The sequence below is a fragment of the Salvelinus namaycush genome, chromosome 7 (genome assembly GCF_016432855.1).
Source record: "Salvelinus namaycush isolate Seneca chromosome 7, SaNama_1.0, whole genome shotgun sequence".
NCBI lineage: Eukaryota > Metazoa > Chordata > Actinopteri > Salmoniformes > Salmonidae > Salvelinus > Salvelinus namaycush.
This window is the reverse complement of record NC_052313.1, coordinates 5,308,810-5,321,213: the sequence shown is the minus strand read 5'-3', so window position 1 is coordinate 5,321,213 and position 12,404 is coordinate 5,308,810. Positions and strand designations below refer to the sequence as shown.

At 41.7% G+C, this 12,404-nt stretch overlaps 1 protein-coding gene across 1 annotated transcript in view; it reads left to right on the top strand.

Moving 5' to 3' along the window:
• Window positions 1–12,404, top strand: part of LOC120050916 (guanine nucleotide exchange factor VAV3-like) — a 112,902-nt gene that overhangs the window by 87,678 nt on the left and 12,820 nt on the right. Inside the window, exons 22-23 of the mRNA XM_038997442.1 lie at window positions 3,215–3,302; window positions 4,209–4,341. Of these exons, the coding sequence (XP_038853370.1) occupies window positions 3,215–3,302; window positions 4,209–4,341 (221 nt within the window). The remainder of the gene's footprint in view (window positions 1–3,214; window positions 3,303–4,208; window positions 4,342–12,404) is intronic.

Here is a 12,404-nt window from a genome sequence, read left to right as displayed (position 1 = left end):
ACATTACAGTACAGTACAGCACATTACAGTACAGCCCATTACAGTACAGTGCAGTACATTACAGTAAGGCACATTACAGCACATTACAGTACAGTGCAACACAGTACAGTACAGCACATTACAGTACATCACAGTACAGCACATTACAGCACATTACAGTAATGCACAGTACATTACAGTAGAGCATAGTACAGTACAGCACATTACAGTACAGCATATTACAGTACAGCACAGTACATTACTGTACAGCACATTACAGTACAATACAGCACAGCACAGTACAGCACAGCACAGCACATTACATCACATTACAGCACAGCACATTACAGCACATTACAGTAATGCACAGTACATTACAGTACAGCATATTACAGCATATTACAGTACAGTACAGCACAGTACAGCATATTACAGCATATTACAGTACAGTACAGCACAGTACAGCACATTACAGCACAGTACAGCATATTACAGTACAGCACAGCACAGTACAGCACATTACAGCACAGTACAGCACAGTACAGCACATTACAGCACAGTACAGCACAGTACAGCACATTACAGTACAGTACAGCCCATTACAGTACAGTGCAGTACATTACAGTAAGGCACATTACAGCACATTACAGTACAGTGCAGCACAGTACAGTACAGCACATTACAGTACATCACAGTACAGCACATTACAGCACATTACAGTAATGCACAGTACATTACAGTAGAGCATAGTACAGTACAGCACATTACAGTACAGCATATTACAGTACAGCACAGTACATTACTGTACAGCACATTACAGCACATTACAGCACATTACAGCACAGCACAGTACAGTACAGCACATTACAGTACAGCACAGCACATTACAGCACATTACAGCATATTACAGTACAGCACAGTACAGCACAGTACAGCACAGTACAGCACATTAAAGCATATTACAGTACAGCACAGCACAGTACAGAACAGTACAGCATATTACAGTACAGCACAGCACAGTACAGCACATTACAGCACAGTACAGCAGAGTACAGTACAGCACAGCATAGTACAGCACAGTACAGCACAGTACAGTACAGCACAGCACAGCACATTACAGTACAGCACAGTACAGCACAGTACAGTACAGCACAGCACAGCACATTACAGTACAGCACAGCACAGCACATTACAGCACAGTACAGCATAGTACAGCACAGTACAGTACAGCACTTTACAGCATAGTACAGCACAGCACAGTACAGTACAGCACAGTACGGCACATTACAGCATAGTACAGCACAGTACAGCACATTACAGTACAGTACATTACAGTACAGTACAGTACATTACAGTACGGCACATTACAGTACAGTACATTACAGTACAGTACATTACAGTACAGTACAGTACATTACAGTACAGCACATTACAGTACAGTACATTACAGTACAGTACAGTACAGCACATTACAGTACAGTACAGTCACAGCACAGTACAGCACAGTACAGTACAGCACAGTACAGCACAGCACAGTCACAGCACAGTACAGCACAGTACAGCACAGCACAGTACAGCACAGTACAGTACAGCACAGTACAGCACAGCACAGTCACAGCACAGTACAGCACAGTACAGCACAGCACAGTACAGCACAGTACAGTCACACTGCTAATAGCCAATAGTTTAGTCATAGAGGAGAAAAGGCAAGACTCTTCCTCCATTGTCAGTGGAGGTGATATGTGTAGATCAGTCCTGCCATTGACAGTCTGCTCTGTATGTTACTCTGCTCTGGATAAGAGCATGGTCTGAAGGAAAACCTTGGACAATACATGCATTGTAGTGTGCGTTGAAAAGTAACTTGAGGTGAGACGTGCAGGAGTTATGATTCGTATAAGTGACATGCTACAGTACAGTGGGAATATGTATTGCTTTAAGGGCTGTGAAGCACTCGGCTACAAACACATTTAAAGCCCGTGGCGACGCAGACGGGAAAAGAACCCTCGTGTGTTATCACTGTATCATTTCAGTCACCCGGGGCTGTTGGTGTGCTGCAGATAGACAGATGACAGCACTGAATGTTCAGACAGGCTGGAACAGGCCAATGATATGCAGCATTTGTGTTTTCGTGCCAAGGTGGGTTGAGACACTCCTTCCCTGCAGGGAGCTGGTAAAACTTAGAGAGAGAGAGAGAGAGAGAGAGAGAGAGAGAGAGAGACATTTGAAATGTCTATATTCTTTTCAAACTTTTGTGAGTGTAATGTTTACTAATGTTTCGCTTGTTTATTTCCCTTTTGTTTATTATCTATTTCACTTGCTTTGGCAATGTAAACATGTGTTTCCCCTGCCAGTAAAGCCCTTTGAATATCATTTAATTAAGAGAGAGAGAGAGGGCTGCTCTGAGAGGCTGCTGGAAAGGCTTTCTTTAAACCCCCTTCAACCAAATAATTCATCTCCTCCTTTTCTCTCTCTAATGAAAGCAAAGCTTTTTTCAATGCCTTCAAGTTCCACCAGAGCTGAAGTCTTAATTGCTTGTGTGCGATGCATGTTGCTGCAGCACTGGTGAATAGACCCAGAGAGACCGTTATACAGCCTGCTCCAGGTTATTACATCCTCACAAAGAGACAAAGAGACAAAAAGAAACCAAACACTTATGTGGAAACTACATGAAGTGTTTGAATCAGACAATGACCTATCCTAGGCTCCCTCTGTATAACAGAGGGAACTAGAAGCACAAGCATTTCGCTACACTCGCATTAACATCTGCTAACCATGTGTATGTGACAAATAAAATTTGATTTGATTTAACTCTACAACCACTAGAATCGAGCCAAGAGGACCCAGCCAGTCAGTCAACATTTCAGTGTACAATTGCCCTGTCACTGGAGTTTGTTTTGGTGTGTAGAATATGGATTAGGCCACATTATTAGGGGTATTACTGCTCTGAGAGGGAGATAAGAGAATAATGATGGAGACTAAAAGAGATCACGAGAGGACAGGGCTCGGTGTCTCTATACCCTCCATAATCCCCTCCCCCTGCCCCAATTTGCCCTGCTCCGGCTCCCTAAATGGGGGGGGGGGGGCGGGCGGGGGGGCGACTGTCCCTTCGTCAATCTCCACCTCCCCTCTGGCTCCTGAAATACCAAGGGGTAGCGAGGAACGGTGCCCCGGTCTATCAACATCGATCTCAATGATCACCAGAAAAGGACACTCATCACTTATTAATGGGCCACAGGTACAGCAACGACGTGAAGCACATCAAGATCCTGAACAGGGACGGCTTCTTTCACATCGCAGAGAACAACAAGTTCGGGAGTATATCAGTGAGTCTGTTTCCTTTTCAACGCCCTCACTGCATTTCATACAGAAATAACTCCCTCACTGCATTTCATACAGAAATAACTCCCTCACTGCATTTCATACAGAAATAACTCCCTCACTGCATTTCATACAGAAATAACTCCCTCACTGCATTTCTCAAATGATGTGTCAAAACGTTAATCTTATTTTAGCTGCTTGCTGTGTGAAAATGGCTGTAATTAGAGATGTTTTACCGGTGTGGTTTACTTCACTGCCCGTAGGCCTTGTAGAGAGTTATAGACATGGATCGGTCCAGGGTGGATTGGATGTGTTCTCTCCTTTCTATTCACCCAATATTATGTTGGCTTTAGCTATGCTTTACAAAGGACATTTTTACTGTTAGTCCTCTTCTGTAGTCCTCTTCTGTAGTCCTCTTTTATAGTCCTCTTTTATAGTCCTCTTTTATAGTCCTCTTCTGTAGTCCTCTTCTGTAGTCCTCTTTTATAGTCCTCTTTTATAGTCCTCTTCTGTAGTCCTCTTCTGTAGTCCTCTTTTATAGTCCTCTTTTATAGTCCTCTTCTGTAGTCCTCTTCTGTAGTCCTCTTCTGTAGTCCTATTCTTTACATATAGCCTACTTTTATTGTTGCCAAACTTGTTGCCAAACTTATTGTTGCCAAACCCTAACCCTAAATTACATGACACAATTTAATTTAAAGTTAATTTGTAATTGGACAGAGGAAATGTTTAAACAGATTTAGAATAATATAAAGTACACTATTATTTTCACAAATCATTTTCATAGAAGTTGTGTTTTTAAGGCTATTTTGCTAACCGTGAAAACGTGTGCCTATGCGGGTGTGTGTGTGTGTGTGGGTGTGTGGGTGTGGGTGTGTGTGTGTGTGGGTGTGTGTGTGTGTGTGGGTGTGCAGGAACTGATTGAGTACTACCAACATTACTCCCTGAGGGAAGGCTTCAGAAGCCTAGACACCACACTGCAGTTCCCCTACAGAGAGCAGGAGAGCCCCGCTGCTATGCTCTGCACCAACAAACCTGGAGGAAAGAGTGAGTACACAGTACTACTACTACGCATGCACAACACACACACACAACACTACACGACACAACACAAAGCGACACTACTCTACATGCACAACACACACACACATAACACAAAGCGACACTACTCTACATGCACAACACACACACGACACAACAAAAATTCTGGCAAATTAGTTCGCAACGAGCCAGGTGGCCCAAACTGTTGCATATACCCTGACTCTGCGTGCAATGAACGCAAGAGAAGTGACACAATTTCCCTAGTTAGTATTGCCTGCTAACATGAATTTCTTTCAACTAAATATGCAGGTTTAAAGGTTTTACTTCTGTGTATTGATTTTAAGAAAGGCATTGATGTTTATGGTTAGGTACATTCGTGCAACGATTGTGCTTTTTTTCCGCAAATGCGCTTTTGTTAAGTCATCCCCCGTTTGGCAAAGTTGGTCTTCACACAGTTCGCAACGAGCCAGGTGGCCCAAACTGCTGCATATAGCCTGACTCTGTTGCACAAAACGCAAGAGAAGTGACACAATTTCCCTAGTTAAAAGAAAGTCATATTAGCAGGCAATATTAACTAAATATGCAGGTTTAAAAATATATACTCTCGTATTGATTTTAAAGAAAGGCATTGATGTTTATGGTTAGGTACACATTGGTGCAACGACAGTGCTTTGTTCACGAATACGCTTGTTAAATCACCCGTTTGGCGAAGTAGGCTGTGATTCAATGATAAATTAACAGCTACCTAGTAATATCATCAACCATGTGTAGTTAACTAGTGATTATGTTAAGATTGATTGTTTTTATAAGATAAGTTTAATGCTAGCTAGCACCTTACCTTGGCTCCTTGCTGCACTCGCATAACAGGTAGTCAGCCTGCCACGCAGTCTCCTCGTGGAGTGCGATGTAATCGACCATAATCGGTGTCCAAAAATGCCGAATACCGATTGTTATGAAAACTTGAAATCGGCCCTAATTAATCGGCCACTCCGATTAATCGGTCGACCTCTAGTCTAGATGACAGATCTACATGGTCTAGATGACAGGTCTAGATGGTCTAAATGGTCTAGATGACAGGGCTAGATGACAGGTCTAAATGGTCTAAATTACAGGTCTAGATGGTCTAGATGACAGGTCTAGATGGTCTAGATGACAGGTCTAGATGGTCTAGGTGACAGGTGTAGATGGTCTAGATGACAGGTCTAGATGGTCTAGATGACAGGTCTAGATGGTCTAGATGACAGGTCTAGATGGTCTAGATGACAGGTCTAGATGGTCTAGGTGACAGGTCTAGATGGTCTAGGTAACAGGTCTAGATGGTCTAAATGTATAGTCCTGTACTGCTGTTACAACATGGATACTGTATAGTCCTGTTACAACATGGATACTGTATAGTCCTGTTACAACATGGATACTGTATAGTCCTGTTACACCATGGATACTGTATAGTCCTGTTACAACATGGATACTGTATAGTCCTGTTACAACATGGATACTGTATAGTCCTGTACTGCTGTTACAACATGGATACTGTATAGTCCTGTTACAACATGGATACTGTATAGTCCTGTATTGCTGTTACAACATGGATACTGTATAGTCCTGTTACAACATGGATACTGTATAGTCCTGTATTGCTGTTACAGCATGGATACTGTATAGTCCTGTTAAACATGGATACTGTATAGTCCTGTTACAACATGGATACTGTATAGTCCTGTTACAACATGGATACTGTATAGTCCTTTTACAACATGGATACTGTATAGTCCTGTTACAACATGGATACTGTATAGTCTTGTTACACCATGAATACTGTATAGTCCTGTTACAACATGGATACTGTATAGTCCTGTTACAACATGGATACTGTATAGTCCTGTTACAACATGGATACTGTATAGTCCTGTTACAACATGGATACTGTATAGTCCTGTTACAACATGGATACTGTATAGTCCTGTACTGCTGTTACAACATGGATACTGTATAGTCCTGTACTGCTGTTACAACATGGATACTGTATAGTCCTGTACTGCTGTTACAACATGGATACTGTATAGTCCTGGTACAACATGGATACTGTATAGTCCTGTTACAACATGGATACTGTATAGTCCTGTTACAACATGGATACTGTATAGTCCTGTTACAACATGGATACTGTATAGTCCTGTTACAACATGGATACTGTATAGTCCTTTTACAACATGGATACTGTATAGTCCTGTTACAACATGGATACTGTATAGTCCTGTTACAACATGGATACTGTATAGTCCTGTTACAACATGGATACTGTATAGTCCTGGTACAACATGGATACTGTATAGTCCTGTTACAACATGGATACTGTATAGTCCTGTTACAACATGGATACTGTATAGTCCTGTTACAACATGGATACTGTATAGTCCTGTACTGCTGTTACAACATGGATACTGTATAGTCCTGTTACAACATGGATACTGTATAGTCCTGGTACAACATGGATACTGTATAGTCCTGGTACAACATGGATACTGTATAGTCCTGTACTGCTGTTACAACATGGATACTGTATAGTCCTTTTACAACATGGATACTGTATAGTCCTGGTACAACATGGATACTGTATAGTCCTGTTACAACATGGATACTGTATAGTCCTGTTACAACATGGATACTGTATAGTCCTGTTACAACATGGATACTGTATAGTCCTGGTACAACATGGATACTGTATAGTCCTGTACTGCTGTTACAACATGGATACTGTATAGTCCTGTTACAACATGGATACTGTATAGTCCTGGTACAACATGGATACTGTATAGTCCTGTTACAACATGGATACTGTATAGTCCTGTTACAACATGGATACTGTATAGTCCTGTTACAACATGGATACTGTATAGTCCTGTTACAACATGGATACTGTATAGTCCTGTACTGCTGTTACAACATGGATACTGTATAGTCCTGGTACAACATGGATACTGTATAGTCCTGTACTGCTGTTACAACATGGATACTGTATAGTCCTGTTACAACATGGATACTGTATAGTCCTGTTACAACATGGATACTGTATAGTCCTGTTACAACATGGATACTGTATAGTCCTGTTACAACATGGATACTGTATAGTCCTGTATTGCTGTTACAACATGGATACTGTATAGTCCTGTTACAACATGGATACTGTATAGTCCTGTTACAACATGGATACTGTATAGTCCTGTTACAACATGGATACTGTATAGTCCTGTTACAACATGGATACTGTATAGTCCTGTTACAACATGGATACTGTATAGTCCTGTTACAACATGGATACTGTATAGTCCTGTTACAACATGGATACTGTATAGTCCTGTTACAACATGGATACTGTATAGTCCTGGTACAACATGGATACTGTATAGTCCTGTTACAACATGGATACTGTATAGTCCTGTTACAACATGGATACTGTATAGTCCTGTTACAACATGGATACTGTATAGTCCTGTTACAACATGGATACTGTATAGTCCTGGTACAACATGGATACTGTATAGTGCTGTACTGCTGTTACAACATGGATAAAAGACACCAGAGACAGAGGAGAAGAGGCATGTTGGATCCTGGATCCCAGTGGTGAGGAAGGGGTTAAACGGCAGTACACCTGCGGCTCTGCTGCCTCAACCAGTGAGGAGATGAGATCTCATCGTAGCACCATATGTCACTGTGTGAAAAGCACTAGAAAATCTCTCAGGATTCGCGGAAGGTTGTTTTGCGAGTGGGGATATAAACACAGAAAGGAAAGGCTGATGAATACAGTCAGTCAGAAGCTGCTTCCAGTCTCACTCTGATGAATACAGTCAGTCAGTCAGTCAGAAGCTGCTGCCAGTCTCACTCTGATGAATACAGTCAGTCAGTCAGTCAGAAGGTGCTGCCAGTCTCACTCTGATGAATACAGTCAGTCAGTCAGTCAGAAGCTGCTGCCAGTCTCACTCTGATGAATACAGTCAGTCAGTCAGAAGCTGCTACCAGTCTCACTCTGATGAATACAGTCAGTCAGTCAGTCAGAAGCTGCTGCCAGTCTCACTCTGATGAATACAGTCAGTCAGTCAGTCAGAAGCTGCTGCCAGTCTCACTCTGATGAATACAGTCAGTCAGTCAGTCAGAAGCTGCTACCAGTCTCACTCTGATGAATACAGTCAGTCAGTCAGAAGCTGCTACCAGTCTCACTCTGATGAATACAGTCAGTCAGTCAGTCAGAAGCTGCTACCAGTCTCACTCTGATGAATACAGTCAGTCAGTCAGAAGCTGCTGCCAGTCTCACTCTGATGAATACAGTCATTCAGTCAGTCAGTCAGAAGCTGCTGCCAGTCTCACTCTGATGAATACAGTCAGTCAGTCAGAAGCTGCTGCCAGTCAGCTCCGTTTGCATTTAGTTGTCTCTCAAATGTCTTTCGGCCTAAAAACAAACACACAAACAGACAGACAGACAAAATGGAGAGAGGAAGGAGGAGGAAAAACAAGTCCCTCACTTAAAGAATTGAATTCTAACCTCTCTCCTCCTCTCTCCTCTCTCCTTCTCTCTCCTCATGTCTAATGCCCCAGCTCACAGAATTCAGCTCCCCTTTTCACTTGTAAATATTTTTTTTTTTGCTGTTCTTCTCCAAAAAAGGTAGAACCATTTTGGGCTCCATGTAAAGCCCTCTGTGGAAAAGGTTCTACACGGAACCCAAAACAGTTTTACTAGGAACCAACAAAGGGTTCTACTAAGGGCACTTATTTTGTATGAATAAAACATCTGAGAACAGTAATATATTACACACATGAAGGTACACTTAATCAGTAATTTCGGATTTAAAAAAAAAACACAAATGTGGTATTGCTGAAATGCTAATGCATGGCTGAAATGCTAATGAATGGCTGAAATGCTAATGCATGGTTGAAATGATAATGCATGGCTGAAATGATAATGCATGGCTGAAATGCTAATGCATGGCTGAAATGCTAATGCATGGTTGAAATGATAATGCATGGCTGAAATGCTAATGCATGGCTGAAATGCTAATGCATGGTTGAAATGCTAATGCATGGCTGAAATGCTAATGCATGGCTGAAATGATAATGCATGGCTGAAATGCTAATGCATGGCTGAAATGCTAATGCATGGCTGAAATGCTAATGCATGGCTGAAATGCTAATGAATGGCTGAAATGCTAATGCATGGCTGAAATGCTAATGAATGGCTGAAATGCTAATGCATGGTTGAAATGCTAATGCATGGTTGAAATGCTAATGCATGGCTGAAATGATCATGCATGGCTGAAATGATAATGCATGGCTGAAATGATAATGCATGGCTGAAATGCTAATGCATGGCTGAAATGCTAATGCATGGCTGAAATGCTAATGCATGGCTGAAATGCTAATGCATGGCTGAAATGCTAATGAATGGTTGAAATGATAATGCATGGTTGAAATGCTAATGCATGGCTGAAATGCTAATGCATGGTTGAAATGCTAATGCATGGCTGAAATGCTAATGCATGGCTGAAATGCTAATGCATGGCTGAAATGCTAATGCCTGGTTATCTTCCATTTTGGACCTGACTCTGTATGCATATCTATATATCTGAGAAGAATCCCTCTTGGTTCCTACTTTTACAACATAATCAACCCTTTAGAGCAGGGATGTCGAAAGCATTCGGTCTTCAACAAATGTGTTATATTTCCTTGCCGTCAAAATGTTCACACACAAAAAAAATGCATTTTTGATGTTCCCTGACTGTAGTGATTATTAGTGAGCTGGACAGTCAATAAACGATATGAATGTAGGTCTATTATCATTCATACACCGTTTTGATTTGGTTTTAGTCATTTTAAAGTATATTGAGTTCCCCCCCAACGTATTTTTTTCACTGTGTATATATATATATATAAATATATTACCTGCATGATATGTGTCTCGTGGTAGTTAGCTCCTTGGAGAAAACAGTATGGGGTCGTATGGAAACATATATCCGACAGAGTACAGAGATATTAAAATGCTCATCAGATTTCTCCTCTTGATACCACAGGTTGACTAGGTTCATGTGAATCCAGGTTCTCCTCATTAGTAACTAGCCAGGGTTATATATATATTTATAAACTGGGTGGTTGGAGCCCTGAATGCTGATTGGCTGAAAGCCGTGATATATATATTTTCTTTCACCTTTATTTAACCAGGTAGGCTAGTTGAGAACAAGTTCTCATTTACAACTGCGACCTGGCCAAGATAAAGCAAAGCAGTGAGACAAAAACAACAACACAGAGTTACACATGGAATAAACAAACATACAGTCAATAATACAATAGAAAAAGTATATATACAGTGTCTGCAAATGAGGTAAGATAAGGGAGGTAAGGCAATAAATAGGCCATAGTGGCGAAATAATTACAATATAGCAATTAAACACTGGAGTGATAGATGTGCAGAAGATGAGTGTGCAAGTAGAGATACTGGGGTGCAAAGGAGCAAAATAAATAAATAAATACAGTAGGGGATGAGGTAGTTGGATGGGCTATTTACAGATGGGCTATGTACAGGTGCAGTGATCTGTGAACTGCTCTGACAGTTGGTGCTTAAAGCTAGTGAGGGAGATATGAGTCTCCAGCTTCAGGGATTTTTGCAGTTTGTTCCAGTCATTGGCAGCAAAGAACTGGAAGGAAAGGCGGCAGAATGAGGAATTGGCTTTGGGGGTGACCAGTGAAATATACCTGCTGGAGCGCGTGCTACGGGTGGGTGCTTCTATAGTGATCAGTGAACTGAGATAAGGCGGGGCTTTACCTAGCAAATACTTATAGATGCCCTGGAGCCAGTGGGTTTGGCGACGAGTATGAAGCGATGGCCAGCCAACGAGGGCATACAGGTCGCAATGGTGGGTAGTATATGGGACTTTGGTGACAAAACACACATGGCACTGTGATAGACTGCATCCAATTTGCTGAGTAGAGTGTTGGAGGCTGTTTTGTAAATGACATAGCCGAAGTCAAGGATCGGTAGGATAGTCAGTTTTACGAGGGTATGTTTGGCAGCATGAGTGAAGGATGCTTTGTTGCGAAATAGGAAGCCGATTCTAGATGTAATTTTCGATTGGAGATGCTTAATGTGTGTCTGGAAGGAGAGTTTACAGTCTAACCAGACACCTAGGTATTTGTAGTTGTCCACATATTCTAAATCAGAACCGTCCAGAGTAGTGATGCTGGACGGGCGGGCAGGTGCGGGCAGCGATCGGTTGAAGAGCATGCATTTAGTTTTACTTGCATTTAAGAGCAGTTGGAGGCCACGGAAGGAGAGTTGTATGGCATTAAAGCTTGTCTGGCGATTAGTTAACACAGTGTCCAAAGAAGGGCCAGAGGTATACAGAATGGTGTCGTCTGCGTAGAGATGGATCACAGAATCACCAGCAGCAAGAGCGACATCATTGATGTCAGCCCGAGGATTGAACTCTGTGGCACCCCCATAGAGACTGACAGAGGTCCGGACAACAGGCCCTCCGATTTGACACACTGAACTCTGTCTGAGAAGTAGTTAGTGAACCAGGCGAGGCAGTCATTTGAGAAACCAAGGCTGTTGAGTCTGCCAATAAGAATGTGTTGATTGACAGAGTGGAAAGCCTTGGCCAGGTCGATGAATACGGCTGCACAGTATCGTCTCTTATCGATGGCGGTTATGATGTCGTTTAGGACCTTGAGCGTGGCTGAGGTGAGACCGTATACCACAGGTATGAAAAAACAGTTATTTTTAATTTTCTAATTACGTTGGTAAGCAGTTTATAATAGCAATAAGGTACCTCTGGGGTTTGTGGTATATGGCCAACATCTGGCCAACACCCCCTCGTGCCTTATTGCTTAAATATATACATTTGACCCCATTCTGATAATCTCTATTTTTGCATATATTTTATACTGAATGTTATCAGATCTTCAACCAAAATCTAATATTAGATAAAGGGAATCTGAGTTTACAAATAACGAAAACAATTGATACTTATTTAATTAATTTAATTAACAAAGTTATGCAACACCCAATTCCCCTGTGTGAAAAA